Below are 23071 nucleotides of genomic sequence, written 5' to 3' on the forward strand. Positions count from 1 at the left end.
GAAACAAAGCGCCCAGACGAGATGCGAAGAAAAACAAATGAAATTGACTAGGAGAGATCAAATCATATTCGACTGTTCACACACCAGATTCCAAGTAGTCCTCGCTGCTGAGCTATTTTCCGGCTCTCCCCGGTCTTCATCTTCATCACTCCACTCACTGTCGGTGGAACAGATCGAAGGGGAGCGACATCGTAATGGGGCGCTGCTACTCCCCTGCATTGGGCAGTAATCTGTGCTTCGCGAGTCAGGGTCTGTCCCCGTGCCCTTGTACATCTCAAGCAATTCATCGATTTCCTCCATAGTTCCCGAGAAAGTGCTTGCAGCGCCAGGTGACGGGGGGTTTTCTGGGGGCCGAGAGGCGGTGCTTGCACTCCGCGTTCCCATGCTTATTCCTAAGCCTTGATAATTGTCATCGGCGAAATCCATGAACCTAGTGGTGCGATCCGGGTTCGGGTCTGAGCGTCGGTCTCGCTTTACGTGGTACGATGATCTCGAAGCCTTCCGGCAGGGGCTCGATGTCGGATGATATATTCTGCGCCCTTCAGTGTCAGTGTCAGTACATCGGGATAACGAGGAGGAGGGTTTGGAGACATACCTTTCTGTGGGGTGGGATAATGCGATTGGAGGTGGTGGCTGGGGATACTTCTTCCTCGGGTTATACTCACTAGCCGGCTTTTGGCTACGTGCACTCTTGCCACTCTTTTCGTTTTTGTCACCCTTGTCCGTTTTTCCAATCTTGTCATGATCGGTATGCCTTCGTTGTGGGGGTCTCGGATCCGCATGCGCTGGGTCTTTAAACCAAGCCTTGCTACAGGCCTTGCGGGTATCCTTCAGGATGAATGCAAACTGACTAGATGTGCCATACAACTCATCCACATCATCAGGGAATAGGTCAATACAGGTGTCGACGAACTTCATAAGTCTTCGTGGGGCATGGTTCAAACGAGTCTGCGTGCGAGAGAGCAGGGCGATTCGAAGATTGCGCAATGCATGCTTGTCACTCGCAACCCGAGCCACCATACACCCCTGACAGCCGTTGGTCTCATATTGCCAAGCTTCTGAGATACCCTGGTCTTTCGGGTTAGGTTTTTCCCACATGCCCTGGATAGCCTGTAGTTTCTGCAGGATCAATATATCGAGAGGCTTGAGCAATTCCGGGTACGCGTCAAACTTGCGAAGGTGGTGACCGACCTCCCTGTGGATGAGAGTGAACATATTGTCCATGAGATATGCATTCAGACCCTGATGGGCATCACACAAATCCTTGTTTGCCCTTGACCAGCGATCACGGCGCATATTCTTTGGCAACTCGTGGATCATACGCTTGATGACCTCGTCAGTGTGTTTCGCCTTTGTGATGTCTATCTGCAGGATCTCTGTTAGCTTTTTCAGTTCGTCCCTTCTCAGGTCCGTGACAAACCGGGTGTCTCTTTGTCCTGAGAAAAGGGATCTATGTCTACCGACTGTGTCTCGTCTGTTTTCGAACCACCCTCCATCTTTCCCCATTGCTTTTGGTTATCGCGGGTTTAAAGGAGGATTGGATGGAGGTAGCCTTGTGGTAGACTTTGGAAGATATATGCTTGTCCTAAAAGAAAGCAATATATGGGTAGAAGATCAGTTTCAAGTTATACTTGTTGGGAATGGGGTATAGTCACTAAATTGTCTTCCTTCACTCGAGTAATCAATTTTGTGCACCGCCGCTTTACTGCGTCTGCAGTTGGTCTTGATATTCCGTTGGAGAGAAAAGTTCCGTCTTAACAAGAATATTTATATACTCCGATTGAAGTGGGGTGTTCTCGGTGTGCTTTCATAATGTGAAGACCACTAAACAATGTCTTTTCAGTTCTCAAAGAGAACAAACGCCTTATTGTCTATTGCGTCAAAGGGTGTGATCCTATTAATCGATCTCGGCGAACACAATGAATTGTGCTATTAATAAACTTCATCAATGGTCTTTGTTCTTTTCGTCTCATTCAATATATTAGGCTTACCCTGTCTCATCCATCCTCTTCCTCTTGTCTCATTTCTTTCTTCCTTTTCTCTCAAATCAATCTCTATCTCAGACATTCCACCATGGGAAACCAAGCCTCGGCCATGGACGCCTCTCGAGTCACAAAGAAAGCAAAAAAGCGCACCAAGCTTCGAGGAATGTTCAATTATCCAAACGGACGAAACATATCCGAGGAACACAATCCGACCAAAGCAAACCACTGGGTGACTGTCTTCTTTAAATGGGCCGACCACAAATACAACGACGAAGATTTGATGGATCTTGTTGTGGCTCGCATCAACGCCCGCGACGGTATCATTTCATCCGAACCGGTCCATCACGATGTCAAATGGTGTCTATCTCTACGTATCCCAGGATACTGGGATCCTACCGATGTTTCGATTGCCGCCGCTGCCAAGGTCGTTGCACAATGGCATCAGAGTGAAATGCGCCATGCCGGTATGAAGATCAACCGAAAATATCTTTTCCGTGGCAACAACCAGAAGCGTCGAAAGAAGCGTCAATTTGTTCGCTAAGATTCTCCGTTCTTGTTCTACCATTGTCTCAATCTATATCTAATCTTGCTTTGACTTTTAGCAGAACATCCCCATCCCTCACAATACTTGCAAAGTCGTTGATACTTGCAAACTTGTCACCTCAGGGTTTGTCGTCCCAGTTGCCTTCCCTTGATGGCAAGAAATATGTTTCATTCCCCAATGAAGGAAATCAATGAAAGGATGTGAACAATAATATTACTTGAATTAATGAATATGAATAAAAAAGTGATCATCCTTGTAAATCAATCAGCGGATGTAAGTCACAAGCCATAGAATCTCAGAACAGGCAGGTGCCATCGGTATCACATGACAAGACTAGGCTTCCTCTTTTGTTTTTCATCTTTCATCTTTCATCTTTCATCTCTCGACGTTACACACTTCCCCCTGACTATACGTTTCACAATGACTTGTCCGGGGAGGGAGGGTACTCCGTTGCCCTACACTGCCTCACCCATCAAGTTACTCTGGAGTGACTTGTCCCTGTTTGTTTCCAAGCTATGGGCGCTTCCAGGTATCTTACTTCCCCTGAATCTAGCTCGCACACGTGAGTTGGACGAGCTCTATCCATCGTTACGCAATGGAGCTACCCTGTTGATTCATATATTTCTCGTGGCTTATCAACTTGTTTTCCTGCTCTCGTTGCCGATCATGGTTATCTGTATGCTTCCAGGCCTGTGGATCCTTGCTTATTCAACTATTGCTTTCACTATCAATTATGCGATTGTCATGTTGATGTTGAACGGCTTCGAGCAGATTCTGGTATCCCAAGTGCCTGTGGTTGAGCAATCAGGTCATGAGCGGGAGCGTTGGCTATATATAAATGGAATAGCAGCTGGGTAGGAGAGATATCCCCTTGGTTGCTTGTTTTCAGTTGCTGAATCAAATTACCTCTAGGCATCACTGGGTGCAGATGAACATAGATCAACTGTCATACATCTTTGGTCGAAAAGTGACGGGTGTGCATAATCGCACGTAAGTGGCGTCTTCGATCTCAAGGGTAGCAAACTCTAATGATAATTAGCGCGGGCATTGTCTTTGATCTCATCGAATGTCTGATTCAACGGGATTTCGCTTACGCAACTGACGATATACGACGATCATATGTCTTGGTTAAGGAAGCTCTCTTGGACCCAGAATGTGACAAAGTGGTTCTGCTTCTTCACAGCCAAGGCGGTATCGAAGGGGGACTTGTCCTGGACTGGCTTCTGGATGAGCTACCACACGATCTTCTTTACCATTTGGAGGTATATACCTTCGGAAATGCCGCGAATCACTTTAACAACCCGCGATGGACAAAACTACCAAGGCCACAACGGATCTCAACCCCTGATCTAGTGCATCAATTTGGCCAATCCATCGGCCATATCGAGCATTACGCCAACGCGGGTGATATTGTAGCTCTGGGAGGAGTGCTCCACTTCGTGGACATCCCAAATCGATACATGGGCCGGCTGTTCGTGCGCCCGAATTCAGGCCACCTATTTAACATGCATTATCTGAGCAACATGTTTACCCTAGGCCCTGACATGAAAGTCCTTGACTCCAATCCATTCATGGATATGGAAGTTGAACCATGGGCAACTGCCGGTATAAATGGATATGATGGCCCTCCGCACCGAGTCAGGTATCAACCCACTATAGCCCGAGACGAGGCGTTTCTCCCCGCCGCATTGAGCCTGCAACGGTCACAAACTAATGGCGGGGATCGAGTACTGCGTGTCAAGGACTTCAGCCGCCTTTGGCAGTATAGAAATGGAGGATGCCCGAAAGAGATAGAGGCACAGCATAATGGTGACACCCATGAACATGTCTATTTTTAGTATAAATTAACCCCTTGCAGGGCATATAATATGTCTTTTTTTGTTCTCTAAATGAGTCCCGCTAAATCCAAACTCGCAAGCTCAAATAAGAACCTCCAAAGTAGTTACATGTGAAGTCCATTTATCTAACAGACTGTAGGTAGGGTCCTCGTCGGATGTACTGCAGAGACTTGGGTGTGTCCGGTAATTGTCTTCACCAACCATAGCTCTCCAGGGAGGTCCCAGGATTTAATCCATATCAATTTTTTTTGACTAGTGGGGAGCAGGTTAGCAGATTATTATTCTAATCCTTAGTAGTTACTATTAGTCCTATAGTCATTACAAGGGTAACCTAGTCAGTTGTAAGGCAATCTACCTAAACCAGTTAGCTTCGCCTGTCACCGGGTCATAATAACCCCTATAAACTACTAGGAACTACTAGTAAATACTCAACAATCGCCACGAGTTGATGACCTAGTAACCTAGCGATCTCCCTATTCGGGCAATTCACATGCCGTATGCTCTACCTAACTTCGGGTAGTATATGTGAGCCCCTTAGGCTTGCGATACGCCTTACTTCGATCTTTTTCTTGGTCTGTATAAAAGTTTGCGTAAGTGTATAAAGCACCACCTATATATATTCACAAATAATGATCTACGTCCCCTTGGTCAATCCAGAGTTCGGACGCCTGGATGTCCGAGATTCCAAATTAGGTTCTTCGGTACTCTGGACAGCACGTAGTTTGAGGGCACACCTACATGTTCGGAGTCGGGTGAATTAGTTTGCTCTAAGTCAATTGCCTTCGTCGTTTCCTCCCCTGTGTAACCCTTATTAGCATGTAGTATTTTGATAAGAACCGACTTATGACGGATTTTCTTTTTTACTGTACATTTAGTCTCACATTATAAGGTCCCGGCGTTTTTGAAAGATCCAATGGAATCTTAACCGGATAAATCTTTTACTTTGCCCCAAATAAAGATACAAATCTTGTCTTTGTAGATTTACTATGGAAGTCAACGTGAAGCTATACAAATATGGCGTGGCCATATTGCTGCTTGTAAGTCAACCCTGATAATGGAGTAGAAACATCTCTCTAACCAAAGTTGATACCTTTATCATGCAGGTCGTCGGTTACCCACTATGGAATATTATTTACAATCTGCTTTTCCATCCACTGCGAGAGTATCCAGGGCCGAAACTCTTTGCGGCATCCACATTCACCATCTACTACTATCGAGTCCGTGGTCTGGGGGCCAAGGTAGTTCCGGCACTTCACGAAAAGTACGGTCCTATCGTTCGAATCTCACCCAACGGACTAAGTTACATCGAGAGTCAGGCATGGAAAGACATTTTTGGACATCGGGCCGGAGGCAAACCAAGCTTCCCCAAAGATCCTGTTCAATTGGGCCCTAATCCTCCTGGCTCAGAGGGAATCATTCGTTCAGACGATGCTAGTCACGCTCGTCAAAGACGTATATTCTCTCATGCATTCTCAGACAGGGCCTTAAGGGAGCAGGAGTCGATGATCCGCCAATATGTCGAAATGTTGGTCAAGAGACTTAGAATGATCGCCGCGGCGCAAGAGAATAGCTCATCATCGAAACAGGCACAAGCTAATATGGTGAAGTTGTTCAACTTCACCACTTTTGACATCATGGGAGACCTAGCCTTTGCTGAGCCTCTAAACATGCTCAGAGATGGTGAATATGTTCCATGGGTGGAATCGATCTTTGCAACTGTCAAGCTCATCAGTCTCAGTCATGCCATGCGGAGGTTTAACCTAGAGCCACTTTTCAAAATGCTTCTTTCCAAATCGATCAACCAGAAACGAAAGGAGCACATCCGATTTGCCAATGAAAAGGTCGATTGTCGGATGGTTTCCAAAACGGATAAACCCGATATCTGGAGTTTGGTCATCAAAAATGCCGGCAAGGATGTTTCCAAAGGTGAGATGTACTCAAATGCGAGCACATTCATGATTACGGGAACCGAGACCACAGCGACTGTTTTGAGTGGTTTTACTTGGCTGGTTTGCAAGAACCCTGAAGCATTGCAGAAGCTCAAAGTTGAGATTCGCGGCCTTGGGGGTAGATAAAGTCTCACTATTGCCAAATTGCAGCGATTAGTATACCTGAACGCCTGTCTCGAGGAGGGTCTCAGAATGTATCCACCTGTTCCAGTTGCAAGTATGAGATTGGTTCCCAAGGGTGGTACAATCATCTGTGATAAAATGGTTCCTGAAGGTGTAAGTTTTCGGAGTTTCGCGAGATATCCCAATACATACATATGTACTGACCCTTTTTCTTCCTACGTCCAGGTCACAGTTGGCATTCCCCATCTTGCAGCCTATCATTCAGCAAGGAATTTCATTGACCCTATGAAGTTCTTACCTGAACGTTGGCTTCCTGATACCGAGCGATTCCAGGATGATCAGAAATCGGTATTCCAGCCATTCTCTTTCGGTCCTAGAAGTTGTCTGAGCAAGAAGTGAGTTCCCGGTTCCTATAGACTTGGACTGTTTTCTGATATATCCCCCAGCCTTGCGTACCACGAGATGCGTCTTATCATTTCATCTATCCCGTTCGAATTTGATATCAGCCTTGTTGACAATGAAGATAATTGGCTGGATCAAAAGAACTATGAGCTGTGGGAGAAGAAGCCGCTCTTTGTGCGTTTGACACCTGCCAGTTGAGTTATGCAAGGGGATATGATACATATGAGACACGGGTAATCCAGGGGGCTCTAGATGATGGCTTTGGTATTTCATGGTGGTCTGGCATAGCCCTAACCAATTTTGGCCCGATGGGATAGTGCATGACTCGGCTTCTCTGCTTCTGTGGAATTATACAGCCAAGCATTTTCATCGCGTTTACATTCGGAACCCATATGCCATCTAGGATCGATAAAATGTAGGATGTATGCAACTACCACGTAGATGTTGGACATGATTTGAGGATGTACAATGAGATCAATTCAGATGCAGGTCTGTGGTATCAAGGAAGTATCCTTTCTCGAGTGCATCAAACATTAGGGAGAAAAAAGCAACGCCCATCGCCATACAATGCAAGTGGAACACGGAATAAAGGACAAAGGGGAAGCTAGATCATGCTCTGATCACCTTCTTCTTTTCCTTCTTTTTCTTTTCGCCTGCCCCTGAGGGCTCACCACCCATTCCACCCATTCCGCCCAATCCACCGAGTCCACCCAACATATTGCTCAATCCGCCCATTCCGCCCATTTGACTCATCATTTCCGACATGTTAGGCATTCCCTCACTACCCTGCATGCCCTGCATCTCGGCCATTGCGTCCTTGAGGGGGTTGTCACTGACACCACCACCGCTGTAGGCAGGCGAATGGATGGGTAGGATCTTCCCGATCTTCCAACCCCGCGGGGCAGCGGGAGCTGGTGGAAGCTTCTCGGGCATAGGCAGACCACGGATTCGTAGCCGGTAGGGTGATTTTTCGGTAGTAGGGTTAGCCTTCAAGAACTGTGCGACGAGAATATAAAGGTGGTGCTCTGAGCAACGATGTCAGTTCCAGTCCAATAGAAAAAAACCATTCACTCCATCAAAGGTATCAGCCACGTACTGTTCTTGATCTTCGGGTTGGCCAATTGACCATCCTCGTTCTTAACCTGCACGCGCACACGACCGGGATTCGCCCAATCCTTGGGGTGCAGCTTCTCAGGCTCCAAGCCCGCATTCAAGCCAAGCATCTGGACGGCATCGACGATATCTCGCGCAAGAGGGTTCTCCACTGCGAGCTCCGCGCCCACTTTGCGGCCTTCGGCGCGCGATCGGGTCTTGTCGAAGTACACGGGGTACAAGCATGAGAAGTGTCGGGGAATCTCGCGCTGAGGCTCAGGCACCGGCATCGATGGCATGGGCATCTGTTGTTGTTGTTGGGGTTGGGGTTGAGGTGCAGCCCTGGTTGGGATATTTACGGGTGAGATGATGGCATTTCTGGGGAGGTCCTCGTCGGAGTCGTAAGAGGGGGCAATCTCTTCTGGGTCGGAGTCGGAGACTTCCTCGATTTGGGCGTGATGCGACATTGTGGAGGGTTGAATTTGTGGAATGGGGGAGTTGTCTGGGGAAGGCCGCGGGAATTGTGGCCAAGTCAGAGGGGCAGAATGCAGAGTGTGCGGGCGGTGGGACGTGGGGATGCTCAACGTACTTAAGTGCACATCAATTTGTATTTAGTATAGTACATTTATGTCTATAATTTAAAATAATAATTCTTGAATCTAACATTCAATCCATTCCTTCAATCTGTATGAAAAATAGGAGTCATGTGCTCTATGTAATGTCTTATTTAGGAACCAAAACTGAACTATAGCTAAGTGTATTCTTGTAATACGCAGCAATATATAGTGATATCTTTCCCAGGTATATTCTCACGCTATGAGTCATTGCCAAACACCAATCTAAAGCTTTCTCCTCGAACAAGATAGACCAAGTAGACCAGATAGGAAATTAAATCGGCCAAAAGTCCGTCCCCCCCGCCCCCGGACCAATTAAGGGCTCGGCTTCTTCCTTTCGGCATGCCGAACCCACTTAGCCCCGCAAAGCCATTGCCTCGGGTGAAACGTCGAAGAGATATCCACGCCTATATATTAAGGCTTTTCGTCTCTTCAAGCTTTCTTTCTTTCAATTACATTTTTCTAAACTTCAATCATGACTAACGGTATGTCTAATGCATGCAATATCTTGGCATATTCCTCATCCTGATATACTTCCCAGAAACCAAGACAAGTGCTATTCTCCACCGGGACACACGCTTTGTCCCAAAGAAAGCCATTGGTGGCAAGGGATGCTACATCTTTCTGGAAGATGGGACCAAATTCCTCGATGCAACAGGTGGCGCAGCTGTATGTTGTCTAGGACACGGTAACGAGCAGGTCGCTCGGATCATCAAGGATCAGATGGACCAGATATCCTACTGCCATTCTGCCTTCTTCGGTACTCAGGTAGCCGAGGATCTTGCCAAACTCCTAGTGGACTCTACTGGAGGAAAGCTATCCAAGGTCTTTATAACCAGCTCGGGTAAGTCGAGGCTGCCCTTCCAAGAACCGAAAATTCAGTTCACGCATACAGCGCTAATGCTATGCAGGGTCTGAGGCTGTTGAGGCTGCACTTAAGCTAGCACGCCAATATTTCTTGGAGCTTCCCACTTCCCAAACTGAGCGTACCAGGTTCATTGCACGTCTTCCATCCTACCACGGCACCACGCTCGGGGCCCTTTCAGTTGGTGGCCATGTTCAGCGTCGGGAGCCATTTGAACCACTTCTCTCCAAGAATGTATCACATGTTTCCCCATGCTATGCATACCGTGGGAAGCGGGAGGGTGAGTCTGATGCAGACTATGTGGCGCGTCTAGCAGCCGAGTTAGACGCTGAATTCCAACGTGTCGGACCCGAAACCGTGTGCGCATTCGTTGCAGAGCCGGTTGTTGGCGCGGTATGACTTCTTATTTTCTACACTACCAGGTCACACAACTTATACTCGTTAGGCTCTCGGCTGTGTCCCCGCAGTACCAGGGTACTTCCGTGCAATGAAAGCCGTTTGCGAGAAGTACGGTGCTTTGTTGATCCTTGACGAGATTATGAGCGGCATGGGCCGTTGCGGGACCTTGCATGTCTGGGAGCAAGAGGATATTGTTCCCGATATTCAGACTATTGCAAAGGGTCTGGGTGGCGGCTATGCCCCTGTGTCGGCCGTCTTGATTAATGACTCTATTGTGCAAACTATGGACAAAGGTACCGGGCAGTTCCGCCACGGACAAACCTACCAAGGTCATCCAATCTCATGTGCTGCTGCATTTGCTGTGCAAAAGACTATTCAAGAACAGTCCCTGGTGGAAAATGTCCGGACCATGGGTGTTTACCTTGAGGCACAGTTGAAACAGCGATTCGAGAGTCATCCTTGCGTGGGAGATATTCGTGGAAAAGGATTGTTCTGGGGTGTAAGTTGCATGTCCCTGTCGTCGATATTGCACGAACAAAAAAAGTGTTGCTAACATTTTCCAGCTTGAATTTGTCAAAGACAAGGCCACGAAAGAGCCCTTTGACCCCAAGGATCGTGTGTCATACCGGCTTCAGGAGAAGGGTCTAGAGCCAGGGCACAGTGTCTCACTGTATGGCTGCTCTGGTACCGTGGATGGAATTAAAGGAGATCATCTTATACTCGCACCACCTTACATCGTGTCGAAAGAGGAAATTGATATTATTGTCAACACCCTGGACAAAGTTATGAAGGAGGTTTTTGCTTCGCTGTAGAGCGCGCTTGACATCTATTTCAAAAGTCCACTTTCATAGCCTTGGAACGTGCAATAATCTAATCAATTTCATTTTGTTTACAAAAAATAACTGCCGGAAGAAATACCAGATGACGAAGCTAATATAGAAAAGTCAAGGCAAACCATGTGAATGCTAGGATATTTCATTATTTTACAAGTACATGAGAGAGATCAAGCATGAGCCTCAATGGCAGCCGATTTCTTCCTATCAGCCAGTTCAATCCCCTTTGGCCCGTTGGCAGAGCCACTAAGTGCCGCGTCCTGATGAATGGAGCTCTCCGCCCACAGTCCAGCGACAGTCTCAATGGCCCGCTCGACGACTACGCGAATGCGGTCTCGTAGAACAGGGTTTGCACACTCGACTTCCAGGTCCTCGAGCCACACACGGGCAATATGCTTGTCCACCCTGATTTCAATACCAGGGACGGGAACACCCATTGTGATAAGACGATCCAGCTCTGCAGCCTCAATATCGGCAATTCGTTCTTCGATCATCTCTTCGCCATCTTCTTGTGGACCGAGTGCGAGATCGGCCGGGACTCGCGGGCGCTCAATTGGGCCGATATTGTCACCGCCGAATTGGGCCTCGAGCATCATCAGCATACGAGCAAGGCGCTCTTGGGGTCCGGATTGAGAATGAGGGTTTGGGAGCGAGGGGATCTCCATGTCGTCATCATCATCGCCATGGTGATGGTGGTGGTGCTTGTTTTTGGCCGATTCTAGAACGGTAGTAGTTAGCATAAGTAAAAGGTGGAAAAGGATGGGAATTCGTACGCTTTACGGAGGCTGGGCTGCTTTCGACTGTGAGCAGAACAGCCATAACTGCATCTGCCACTCCGTCGTTCATCATGTTACCTTCCCATTCCAACTCAACTTCGCGGGTGCGTGAGTGATGGCGAAGATACACACACCCCATTACAAGGAATGTCTGTGTCTCGTCCGATGGAATCTCCTCGTCGGCATCCTCTTGCTTTGGGGTGTCATCAGTACCCATGCCTTTCTTCCCATTGGGCTCAGTCTTCTGGCTGTTTCCAACTTCTTCAATGGCCCCGAAAGTTCCCTCGAGGGCCCATCGGATCAAGTCCATACTTGCGGAGCTGAGAGTGATATGCTGCTTGCAAGTAATAGTCGTAGTTGTCAAGCCTGCGTACTCCTGTAAGTCGTCAGGGGCCATCAACGACAAGTTGAACCCATTTTGAACTAGGACTCCAGCCATAAGCTGGGCATCATCATTCTCCGATGGAGGCGCAAGCTCTGCGAGCTTGCCGACGACCTTGGCAATCTTGTCCTTTTTGAAAGGAATGCGAACTTCGTCGCAGTTTGCTGGGGTGTACACTTTCACTTTGACGGCCTTGTCTGCGTTAAGGCTGAGCAGTTTCGACTTCAGCCTCATCATCTGATGTTTTTCGCCGTGAACGAGGATCTTGGGGAAGTCAGTAAAATTGCAAATAGACCGGAGCATGTCACACTTACCACAACTGGTGCTGCTACCTCCTCGATGAAAGTGCGATTTTCAACGCCATCAACGTGAGCTGCAAAGCTAACCTCGTCAACAGTGCAACGGCGGGGGATCATGACTTTTTGATCCTCGTCATTCACTCCGGGTACACGACCACGACCATGCCCAGTGGAAACCTTGGACATGACAGCCGGGATCTGATCAGGTTCATTAAGCAATCCCTTAGCCATGGTTCCTTCGACGCTGTAACCGGTCATAACAACACCGTTGCGATCACTTGGTGCCCATCTTTCCAGAAGCTCACGACTTGTTCCTGTCTGCAACATACCGGGGGAGGCAAGCATGACGCATCCTCCAACATCGTCGAAACGCTCCAAGCTGCGGAGACTTCGAACGAATCGGAAATCCCATGGTCCGACACTCACGCTCTTATTGCCGCTGGCCTCGGCCTCGGCCATGCGCTGCCGGAAGAGTCGCTTTATATTATCGTTCATGGCACCAATGTATGTTTGGTACACGACCATGCATCGCCGTGCCATGTTTCCGATGTAGTAGATAGGGAATTTCTGGAGTTCTGGGTGGGTTTCCCAATATTCATCAAGGATAAGGAGCAACTCTTGGGCACGTCCGAGAGCAAACACAGGCATCAATACTCGACCTCCGCGGTTGAGAACGCTCGTGATTGACTTCATCAAGGCGGCCTCGCGTTCCAATCGAGGCGGATTGGATGAAATACCGAATGTAGATTCTGTGATGAGAACATCGATCTTCGTGCCACTGGGCACGGCGGCGGGAATCAAGTGTCTATCTTCCTCGCGAGAGTAGTCTAGCCGGTTGATTAGCAATTTGATTGATAATTATTCAATATAGGTGAGAAGAGGTGTAACAAGGCAAGCTCACCTCCTGTAAACAAAGTCACAAGTCCTGCAATATCAATTTTGAACATGGCAGCTCCGAGAACATGCCCTGCGGGATACGGGGTAATACGGATTCCATTGATCGTATGTGTTGTGTAAAAGTCGATCGTCTCAATCATGGGAAGTGTCGACAAGTGATCACGCTCGGTGTATAAGGTGGTGCGTTGATCGGAAGAAGAGGATGTGTTGCTGACTCGGACATTGTCTTGAATGAGCCATTTGTAGATTGCTCGGGTTGCCGGAGTCATGAAGACTCTTCCTTTGAAATTTGTCTTGCTGAGAACATATGGGAGAGCGGAAGAATGATCGACGTGGAAACTATACAGATCATACTGTTAGTCAAATTCGATAACCATGAACAAGCACGCCGAAGGAGAAAGCGCTCGAATTCAAGACTCAAGAAGGTACAGTGATACAAGAAATATAGGCATGACATTGAATTGTATTGGGAATTCTCATATATATGCAGGGGAATGTGTTCTTCCATTGAGGCAGCTGAGGCAGTAGACTGCCAAATAACCCAGGTGCCTCATATGGGCAAGTGCAGTATGATCTCCCATCGTGCTTGCCGTGATTCCGTATATAATGTAAATAAAAGAGATGCACGTACTGGCTGATTAAAAGAACATCCACAGTGCTCAGATCGAACTCATCGAAGAAAGGTAGTGCGGAGAAGCCTTCTTTTGCCGGGTGCATGCCCGCATCGAGCTACAGAAGCCAAGGAGGTCAGTATCTGCGAGATCATTCCTTGTTCCAGTCCTTGTTCCAGCTTGAGGCTTACCATCACTGTCTTGCCCTTATATTCCAGGATGTGGCAACTCCGTCCAACTTCATTGCCGCCGCCGAGACAGTAGAATGCTAGTTCGTCTGATGGGTCAACAGGCTCATCGTCAACAGCCGTTCCCATTGCTGAAGCTTTGCGTTTGGATGTCATGATGTCGAGAATTAATTGGGTAAGATGTTAGGAGATTGACAGATTTCTTAGTATGAGTTTGAGAAGCCTAGTTGAATGGCACTAGCACCCGCGCGTCGCACGATAAAGCCTAAGATCTCAATATGATCTTCAGCGCAACACCCATGACTTGCGCAACAAAGGCTATAATATAGGCAGCTGGTCCAGGTATAAAAGTAGGCCTCCAATGCACTTGTGACGACTTGAATGTGATTCAATAGAAGAGTGATCTCTTTCACAGCGAGACACCCGCAGATTTGGAGAGCTTAGTCAAGCTAGTCACGTGTGTCGCGATCCGCGGAGCAGAGTTCGACCACCTGGAAAGCTCCTTACCACATCACGCATCACTGTCTCTCCGATTACTGTTGGTTTTTGTGCTCGAGTCAACTATTTTACGATTCAAGTGTCGCGTATATGGTTTAAATTCAATATTGAGATGGTCAAAGGTGGTGGAAGCTGGTGGTGCGAGCAATCCGCTCAATTTAACGACCGCGCGTGGACCTCCATTCACCTGCAAGGCTACGACGGCTCCGCGCAATAGCCTTTATCTCATTTGACATTCAATTTTGGTCTCAATCGGCATTCACAATGGCACAAGCTCGCCATCCACAGCAGCAGGCACCCCCGCCGCCGCAGTTTTCCTCTCAACCTTTCTCCCCACCTGTCTCGTCGCCATCCCCAAACTCGGTAGCATCCCCCGTGAATGGAGGCGTTGCACCCCCTCCATCCAAACGACCTCGCCTCTCTCCTCTGCCGCCTTCTCAAACCCAGTCTCCTTACGGTTCTCCGAGCTTCAACGCAGTGCAGCTACCACAAAATCCCTCTCCAATGAACGGAGCACCGATGAATATGAGCATGAACATGAACATGTCTGCGACGTCTGCCCCCGCTCCTCCCGGAACCATGGGTCCTCCTTCTCGCCCAGTGGACAAAACAACAGATGCTGCTGAGCTGACGGATGTCCTAGCGTCATCTGGAATCGATGTGAGGGAAGAAGAAGCATTTCTCACACAGAGCTTTTCAGGGCAGAATGCGCAGGCGCAGCCTTCCCATCGAGGACCACAGTCTCAATACCCGCCACCTATCAACACCTCCTTCACGTCTCAAGGCTCTACCCCAGGAACCCCCTCGGCTTCGACCAGCTTCGGTGATTTACCTCAAATCAAACCGGCGATCACGCACGATTCGTTCACCAGCACGTCCTCTCAGGCACATGTTCCTTTCAAGGACCCCAATGAACCCACTCGCGAGGACACTATTGCCGCAAGGCGAGCACAGTATCACATCCAAGAACCATTCTTGATCACAAAACTCCTCGAACAAAAGCTTCAGAAGCGAGGCTTTGACCTGGGTGTTCGAATCCCCTCAGAGGGTCTCTTTCATCCCGTACCTGGCCGGCCACAGCCGATTGAAGTTACTGGTCCAGATGGCTCTTCTGTGGTACGCACTGGTCAGACAATTCTCAACCAGGAAGGTGCTCCTCTCGTGGACATACTGAATCTTCTATCTATTTCCACTGAAGAAAGATTCAGGGGCGTCATTGACTACGCCTCGACTCTTGCTCGAAGTCGCCGAGCACATTCGCATGGCGTAGTTCCCAATGAGTGGAAAGATGTCGCGAAACCCCTTGGACAGGGTACGGGGAGCACTCAAACCCCTGTGAAACGTACGATTTTGTTCATCATACCCACTCAACTGACTTGATACTAATTAATTCGGCAGGTCCTCATGGTACCATGGATTCTTCCAACACAAAGTCCAATGCGGCAAGATACAGAGCATTCATCCACCGGGAGAGTTCGCAAGAGGAAAGACGCGCAGCAAAGCGTGCCAAACGCAACAGCAATGCTATTCTTGATGAGGCTGGTCGAGCTGAGTCTGTAGATCCAATAGGGTCTGCGCCCTCGACGCCCCTTGGCGAAAGGGCACCTAGTCTCGATAAAAAGTCAGTCAGCAAAAAAGACGCGAAGAAAATGCAGGATTCCAAAGCAACCGAGGCCCAACAGCATGCCCAGTCTGTGGAGACGGCCCGCATGGCTTTGTCCGGGGGCGGCCGCAGTATGTTCGGTGCCAAAAAGTCATACTCATGGCTGAAGCCTGGCGGCAAGTCCAGTGGATTCTCGTCTCCCTCGCGTCCGACTCCTTCTACACCCACCGCTGGCCCTGAAAAGTCCGGTGCCGGTGAATCCACGCCCAGTCAGACACAACGTCGCCTCGGAGTATGGCGTGAAGATCAAGAGAAGGGGTTGGGTATTCAGGTCAGAGATGTTTTGTTCATGCTGGAGGCGGATGGACGGGCGACCCGGCATGTGCAAAGGGGTTACCTGAAGGACCCCAAAGAGGATCGGGATCGAAACTGACCGGGTCATAAATGTTTGTAATCTTATTTTCTTGTGCCCCTCATTTTTTTTTTTTTTTTGCCCATGGGAGCCCTGTGGCTCCGGGCATCTGGAGTTCTTGCATTCTCTGTGTATGGTGGCGTTGGCTGGCTTATGGGGGTTGTCCGGTTGTCAAGCCATGATCTTTAATTCCATTCAACTACAGGATGAGCATACGTCTCTCGTGGGAGGATAGGGGAACTAGCAACTTTCTTGTACCTCATTACATTATCCTTCTCTCGTTGCTCTTGGATATGTTTATAGTTCCCTGGCCACACGTACTAGTAACCGGATCTTGTCAATATCTCTGCTGTGGCTCTTCCATCTTCTATGTATCTGATTCTCGATTATAAATTCCAAGTCCAGAGAGGTATGGTCCTGGTGAGAGTTACTACTTTCTAGTTCTCACAGCCACACGCTAGGCCGGCGTAGATATATCTTGTTTAGGCAATACGAATTGTTTAGAGCCAAGGCAACGGTCAAAGGTATTCGAGTATTATTTACTATATGCTAAATCAGTTGGATGTCAACATATATTGGTTGTGATTAGTACATATGTAGACACTAATATCTACTTGGGGTTACTTTTGAATTGCCTCAACTCTGTAAATATATCTTGGAAATTCGACCCCTATTGGCTGCATTAATCCAGTGTGTGTACCTAGGTAGCCCAACAGCCTGTAACTAGACAATCATACATATAATTATTAGTGAGTTTTGTCCAATTGATATACTCTATATATATCCAGTTACTATTTTCCTATGGTCCCTATACAACCCCCTTCCCTTCCGGTTCCTTTTTTTCTTCTCTTATATTAAACCAATAGCCCATTGAAGACCAACTCATCAGTTTTTCGTTCTGCCTAGGTATTATTACTATTATACCTATACGCAAGCCCATTGCGTATTTCCCACCTGGGCAATTTAGATGCTGACTCAGTTGGAATGTCAGGTGCCCAGGTGATATACCCGGGTGACGGACTCCTGATATCGCCCAGGAAATCTTAGGATTTCCTGGTTATAAGGTTTGATATACTTTTGGATTGCGGTATTCTTGATATTCCCGATATTCTTAACCATCGAGGTTCTTCCTTGTGGACTTCGGCTAAGCCAGGGCTTGGACGCGATGCTCCATTTCCGGTGGCGGGCCCCCCCCCCTCAAGGCCCCTCAAGGCCCCTCTAGGGCTCTAAATCCTTTAGTTAATTTATATTTTATTACATTCAGGTGTTGGAATGAGGAGGTCATATCCTTTCTCCCTAGAGGCGCATGGGCCTCTAGGTTGAGGTTTTCCCATTGCGCATGTATAGACTAGGGAAACAACGTATAACATGCGTATAACATGCGTATTTAATGAGTTAGGGAGTTGAATTAGGTCTAAAAAATGAAGAATATAAACATTAATAAGATTAATTAAGTGTATTCCAAGCAACGAATTAGAATTATAACGAAGATACTAAGAATTCATAGGTCAAAATGCAAAATCCCAGGTTGATCGGCAACGGGTCCCATCTCTCCGACTCTTCCATCATCACTCATCTTTGCCTCCAGGCCCTTCCCTCCCCACCTCGTTTACCACAGATGTCGCCAAGTTCTCCAATGATCTTTGCTTCACTTCCTTGTCTTCAAATTGTCGAGGAAATGCAACGAATTTGATACTGTCTATCCCCCTCTCTCACCGACCGCTTCAGCCCGTCATCTTCACGTCTCCAGAGAATCTCCTTCCGGACACGCTTGTCAACCTCAATCTCTGTCGGCTTGGTTCCTCTCTGGCTGGCTAGTCCTGCCTTGAGATCCCCGTCTCCACCGAGGAAGAGTGACGCGCGAAATCGACTATCGGTCATAAATTAGACCAATCCTCTCTTCTCTCCACAACCTTTATACCGTTCGTGTGACGGGATACCTTCGTGCACAATGTCCACCCCGTCCACGGCTACTGCAACGCATCCTTCTCATCATCAGGGTTACGGATATCCTCACCACCCTTCGTATCAACCGAATACCTCCTACCCGTCTTCGACCACGGCCACAGGACCTCGCCTCGCGAACCCCTACGCCATTTCTGTCCCCTCTCCGACAACGACCACCCTTCCCTACACGCAACCGCCGAGAATGCCTCCCGCGACAACAACTCCGTCGGCTATGACCCACCAGAGTGGCTCCAGCGCGGCTCCCTCAGTTGGGAGTCGGAGGAAGAAACCAGACTGGACCGAGTTCTACAAGAATGGCCTTCCCAAGGAAGTCATTGTGATCGATGACAGTCCCGGTCCAGAGCCATCCAATGGTGCCCCAGCTCCTCCTGAAACTACATCTGCCATACCACCTCCTGCGGCTCCCCAGCCCGCTGGAAAGAGGAGACGGACGGGGATTGAAACTGCCTATGACCTGGGCCACTATGACCGCCCGTCGTTTTCAATCAATCCCCAACATTACGGCGAGGAATCCTCCGCCACATCCTTATCGACTGATCGAACCGCATCTCTACACACAACAGCCCCAACTTCGCTTGGTTCACAGGGCAGTTCGGGGGCGAGCAATGGTGTATACTATGATGATGGCTCTGTCGGTCAAAAGCGGAAACGCGCCACTCGGAAATCCACCCGCGACGAACAGAAGCGACGAGAGCTGGAGACCGTAGGCGACGCTTTCCTGAGCTATGTCCCACCCCCGAAGCCGCCGATTAAAGCAAAGGATGTGCCTGTGCCGGTTGTTCGCGATGTGAGTGTTTTGTCTTTTTACCGTTTCGTTCGAGCGAATCCACTGACAAGATTTGCTCGACCAGTACACCAGTTCCCAGAACAAGAAGTTTGACGATGACGATGGCCATTACATTGTCACGCCCGACACCCCATTGACAGATCGATGTAAGTAACAAGAGACCTCTCTAGGATCTTGTTGACTATGCTAACTCCTTTCGAGATTCGGTGATCAAACTTCTAGGACAAGGCACGTTTGGCAAAGTTGTCGAAGCCTATGACAAGCAGCGCAAGGCTCGCTGTGCAGTGAAAATCATACGCTCGATCCAAAAGTATCGTGACGCATCTCGAATCGAGCTGCGAGTCCTGTCAACCCTGGCTTCTAACGACAAAAGCAACCGCAACAAATGTATTCACCTTCGGGACTGCTTCGACTTCCGGAATCACATTTGCATTGTTACCGATTTACTAGGACAAAGCGTATTCGATTTCCTCAAGGGAAATGGCTTTGTGCCATTCCCGAGCAGTCAGATCCAACAGTTTGCTCGGCAGCTGTTCACAAGTGTTGCCTGTATGCTCTCCATCACTTTATACCTATATCTCAGACCACTGACTTATTAGTCCTTCATGACCTAAACCTTATCCATACCGACCTCAAACCCGAAAACATCCTCCTTGTCAGCAACGCTTATCAAACCTTCACTTACAACCGCACCATACCATCCTCTTCCCACGCCACAGCTCGCAACGCGCGGCAGCGCCGCGTTCTCCTCGATGGTGAAATAAGACTCATCGACTTCGGTTCGGCGACCTTCGATGACGAATACCACTCATCTGTCGTCTCCACTCGTCACTACCGGGCCCCCGAAATCATATTAAACCTGGGCTGGAGTTTCCCATGTGATATCTGGAGTATTGGATGTATCCTGGTGGAATTCTTCACCGGAGATGCCCTGTTCCAGACACATGACAACCTTGAACACCTGGCGATGATGGAATCCGTCATTGGGAATCGAATCGACACCGCTTTGGTGAAGAAAGTCATGGCAGGCCGAGGTGGTAGTAGCAACTCTGCTTCCAAGTAAATATGGCCCCTCCAATTCTTCTGTGACAGTGACTAACTTTACCAGGTATTTCAACCGAAGCAAGATCGACTATCCCAACACTGAAACGACCCGGGCCTCGCGGAAGTATGTGCGCGCGATGAAATCTTTGACAGTAAGTGTTTCGCATATCTGCCTGTGGGGCTTTCTTTAACCGATTTCGCCTACTATAGGAGTTCATCCCTACCAACACACCATTCAACCGTTCATTCCTGGACTTGCTGCAACAGATCTTTGTCTACGATCCTAAGAACCGGATCACCGCCAAGGAGGCATTGAAGCACCCATGGTTCAAGGAGACACTCGTTGATGACGGCACGGAGGCTCACCGTATCGGCCAAGGATTGCATCGCCAAGGACGCACCTAGGCCTCACATCCAATTTGCACAGCTACAGCCAATACTCGGCTTTTTCAACGGCATCAGGAGGGAACTCACCGGCGTGAACAGGATCCAGCTACGGATAGAAGGCTCATATCTTGAGGGTAATCTTTTTCTCTATCGCGAATGGGACGGAATGGTGTTTGTTTGCACTTCGGAAAATCATGATCACGATGTTTTTTTTTTTTTTTTTCTCTTTTTAATTTCTTTTCGGTCCCTGGGCTTTTTTTTTCGCCCCCTCGACTCCTGCAGGTGGTACCTCATGCAGGCTTCGGCTGTTGGCTGTTTTTGTGACACCACATGGCAAGGGGATCAGACCCTTGACCCTTGAGCAACCGCTATCAACCGCAATCGCTGCATGTATCCTTGAGGGACCTATCCCCCTGATGCTACCCGGTCTTACTTTTATTTGCTTTTATCTATCCTTCTATCCCATTCTTAAAGGCGCCGGTTACGTGTTATTCTGCCTTTCTTGTCCTGTTTATGGAATCCGGCTTTGGGAGCCCTGGAGGGTTTAGGCCAAGTCTGGATGATTATACCATTTGATTGTTTGTGGCGTCCATTTGTTAACCGTATGGTGTGTGTATATATGTTTTCTTTCACTTCAACTTTCTAATTCTGCTCAGATCTGTATATGACTCTGCTACCCCGTTCGTCTCGGTTTCTGTTGTATACATCGGAGCGGAATAACCCGAAGCCGTGTCGTGTCCACTGAGAGGGGTATCTATATCGAAGTGACAAGGTCACTTGTTCTGTTACAATTAACATTTCTAATTCAGGGACCAAAACATGCACATGTGCATTAGCGAGACTTGATTCCATCAATCAAATTGCAGATCCATGTATGGCGTGCGTGAATTGAGTCGATCGCTATATCAACATCCGGGAAACTCCAATACCAATTCCCCCTCTATCCTCTCCCTATCCAATCCATGACTCAACATCAACACCATGGACTCTCCAGAATGGCAAACAGAAGAGATGACAATCACCAAATTCCATGAACTACTCCGTATAGACCCCTCAATCGGCCCGGAGCTGGTAAATAAATATCTCTTCGCAATCAAACAACACGACGGGACCCTCAAATCCCTCATCGCAATAAACAGCACAGCCCTAGAAACCGCCATATCAAAAGCCACCGAAACACTCACATTCAACCAAACCAACAAACCATACCCACCATTACACAGCGTGCCCATAATCCTAAAAGATAACTACAGCACATCAGATCTACCAACAAGCGCAGGCGTTCAAGCCCTCAAAACCCTACAAACAAAAGAAGACAGCGAAGTCGTCTCCCAGCTACGCGCCGCAGGAGCAATAGTCCTAGCAAAAGCCAACCTCCACGAATTCGCTTTGCAAGGAATAACCCTCTCCTCACTCGGCGGACAAACGCTGAACCCATACGACAAGACCCGCACACCGGGCGGATCCTCCGGCGGGACAGGCGCAGCGCTAGCGTCGAATTTTGGGCTCGCGGGGTGCGGGACGGACACGATGAACTCACTGCGATCACCTGCGTCTGCGTGTGGGATTGTGGGGTTCAGGCCGTCGACGGGGAGGGTATCTTGTGTTGGGATTGTACCTGTTTCGCGGACGCAGGATGTTGCTGGGCCGATGGGGAGGAGTGTTGGGGATGTTAGGATTATGTATGGGGCTATGAAGGGGCCAGATGGGAAGAATGGAGGGTCTTTGGAAGTGGTATCTGAAGGGATACGGAGTGGTCGTCAAGTTCGAATTGGAGTTTTGGAGGCTTATTTCCAGCCTGAAGTCCATCCAGATGGAACTGTGGAATCGGAGTATATTGCCGAGAACCAGATCGTGCAGGATATTATCCGGTCGAGTTTGGATTCGATACGTGAACAAGATGCGGATATTACCTTGGTATCTATTGACCCATCTAGTCATCCGGATTGGAGTTATGGAGCCATGTTTGCAAAGGGGGATACACAGGCTTTTGAGTTCAAGCACTATCTCGACGAGTTCCTGCAGTCGCCACTTGTTTCGTCGACACCGCACCGATCACTGGAATCTATTTACCAGAGCGGCGAGTTTGATCGACAAGCCATGACGCATGTTTTCTCTGCGGCGCTGGAAGATCCCGAGACATTTTCACTCACGAGCGAGGCATATCGAAGTCGACTAGAGTATATTTCTGCTCTCAAACAGTCTGTAAAGCAATGCTTCGATAGATATGATATCGACGTGCTGGTATATCCACACCAGAGGCAGCTCCCTGTGAAGATCGGTGCGAAGATGCAGTCTGGACGGAATGGTGTTTTGGCTGCGTTGACGGGGAGGCCTGCTATTTGTATTCCCGGTAGGTGATTCCATTCGATGTTTAGTACTGGGCTAATATGGGGAGTACAGCTGGGCGGAGCCCTACGACTGCGTCTGCTGTGCTTGGTGTTCCTGTTGGATTGGAGCTAATGGGCCGGCGTTGGGGGGATGATGAATTGCTGGATATTGCAGAGCGGGCCGAGAGGATTCTTAAGGGTAGAGCGGTGCCTGCTCTATATTGAGTGGTTTATAACGGACAACA

The 23071-nt window shown here is 48.6% G+C and overlaps 11 protein-coding genes across 11 annotated transcripts; 7 read left to right on the forward strand and 4 right to left on the reverse strand.

Moving 5' to 3' along the window:
- Positions 1-57: 57 nt before the first annotated feature.
- On the reverse strand, positions 58-1496 carry N7455_007648 (uncharacterized protein; the record flags this gene model as incomplete). The annotated part of the gene is made up of 3 exons (XM_065605687.1): positions 58-532; positions 596-1361; positions 1421-1496. The coding sequence occupies 3 exons, from the start codon at positions 1494-1496 to the stop codon at positions 58-60; spliced, it is 1317 nt and encodes a 438-aa protein (XP_065460636.1).
- A 577-nt stretch (positions 1497-2073) lies between these two features.
- N7455_007649 (uncharacterized protein) lies at positions 2074-2526 on the forward strand (the record flags this gene model as incomplete). The annotated part of the gene is made up of 1 exon (XM_040958442.2): positions 2074-2526. The coding sequence occupies one exon, from the start codon at positions 2074-2076 to the stop codon at positions 2524-2526; it is 453 nt and encodes a 150-aa protein (XP_040811089.2).
- Positions 2527-2949: 423 nt separating this feature from the next.
- N7455_007650 (uncharacterized protein) lies at positions 2950-4367 on the forward strand (the record flags this gene model as incomplete). The annotated part of the gene is made up of 3 exons (XM_040958506.2): positions 2950-3383; positions 3442-3519; positions 3569-4367. 3 exons carry the CDS (start codon positions 2950-2952, stop codon positions 4365-4367), a joined length of 1311 nt encoding a protein of 436 aa, XP_040811141.2.
- A 986-nt stretch (positions 4368-5353) lies between these two features.
- Positions 5354-7158, forward strand: N7455_007651 (cytochrome P450; the record flags this gene model as incomplete). The annotated part of the gene is made up of 6 exons (XM_065605688.1): positions 5354-5404; positions 5471-6434; positions 6474-6592; positions 6665-6834; positions 6886-7015; positions 7084-7158. 6 exons carry the CDS (start codon positions 5354-5356, stop codon positions 7156-7158), a joined length of 1509 nt encoding a protein of 502 aa, XP_065460637.1.
- A 292-nt stretch (positions 7159-7450) lies between these two features.
- N7455_007652 (RNA-binding signal recognition particle subunit SEC65) lies at positions 7451-8420 on the reverse strand (the record flags this gene model as incomplete). The annotated part of the gene is made up of 2 exons (XM_040958523.2): positions 7938-8420; positions 7451-7866 (listed from the first exon to the last, which is right to left on the reverse strand). Exons 1-2 carry the CDS (start codon positions 8398-8400, stop codon positions 7451-7453), a joined length of 879 nt encoding a protein of 292 aa, XP_040811092.1. The 5' UTR covers positions 8401-8420.
- Positions 8421-9022: 602 nt separating this feature from the next.
- Positions 9023-10623, forward strand: N7455_007653 (aminotransferase, class III; the record flags this gene model as incomplete). The annotated part of the gene is made up of 5 exons (XM_040958490.2): positions 9023-9032; positions 9089-9391; positions 9459-9805; positions 9858-10310; positions 10375-10623. 5 exons carry the CDS (start codon positions 9023-9025, stop codon positions 10621-10623), a joined length of 1362 nt encoding a protein of 453 aa, XP_040811051.2.
- Positions 10624-10814: 191 nt separating this feature from the next.
- Positions 10815-13953, reverse strand: ysh1 (cleavage polyadenylation factor subunit YSH1; the record flags this gene model as incomplete). The annotated part of the gene is made up of 6 exons (XM_040958455.2): positions 10815-11362; positions 11418-12066; positions 12117-12928; positions 13003-13337; positions 13630-13727; positions 13801-13953. The coding sequence occupies 6 exons, from the start codon at positions 13951-13953 to the stop codon at positions 10815-10817; spliced, it is 2595 nt and encodes an 864-aa protein (XP_040811100.2).
- A 606-nt stretch (positions 13954-14559) lies between these two features.
- On the forward strand, positions 14560-16331 carry N7455_007655 (uncharacterized protein; the record flags this gene model as incomplete). The annotated part of the gene is made up of 2 exons (XM_040958408.2): positions 14560-15637; positions 15694-16331. 2 exons carry the CDS (start codon positions 14560-14562, stop codon positions 16329-16331), a joined length of 1716 nt encoding a protein of 571 aa, XP_040811038.1.
- Positions 16332-17972: 1641 nt separating this feature from the next.
- Positions 17973-18191, reverse strand: N7455_007656 (uncharacterized protein; the record flags this gene model as incomplete). Its single annotated transcript, XM_065605689.1, has 1 exon — positions 17973-18191. One exon carries the CDS (start codon positions 18189-18191, stop codon positions 17973-17975), a length of 219 nt encoding a protein of 72 aa, XP_065460638.1.
- Positions 18192-18261: 70 nt separating this feature from the next.
- N7455_007657 (putative protein kinase (Lkh1)) lies at positions 18262-20514 on the forward strand (the record flags this gene model as incomplete). The annotated part of the gene is made up of 6 exons (XM_040958467.2): positions 18262-19065; positions 19130-19211; positions 19267-19614; positions 19665-20124; positions 20174-20261; positions 20320-20514. The coding sequence occupies 6 exons, from the start codon at positions 18262-18264 to the stop codon at positions 20512-20514; spliced, it is 1977 nt and encodes a 658-aa protein (XP_040811118.2).
- A 963-nt stretch (positions 20515-21477) lies between these two features.
- N7455_007658 (amidase) lies at positions 21478-23051 on the forward strand (the record flags this gene model as incomplete). Its single annotated transcript, XM_040958514.2, has 2 exons — positions 21478-22849; positions 22900-23051. The coding sequence occupies 2 exons, from the start codon at positions 21478-21480 to the stop codon at positions 23049-23051; spliced, it is 1524 nt and encodes a 507-aa protein (XP_040811060.2).
- Between the last annotated feature and the right edge of the window lie 20 nt (positions 23052-23071).

The sequence above is a fragment of the Penicillium solitum genome (genome assembly GCF_028829755.1).
Source record: "Penicillium solitum strain IBT 25940 chromosome Unknown utg000005l_segment0_segment0, whole genome shotgun sequence".
NCBI classification, from domain to species: Eukaryota; Fungi; Ascomycota; class Eurotiomycetes; order Eurotiales; family Aspergillaceae; genus Penicillium; species Penicillium solitum.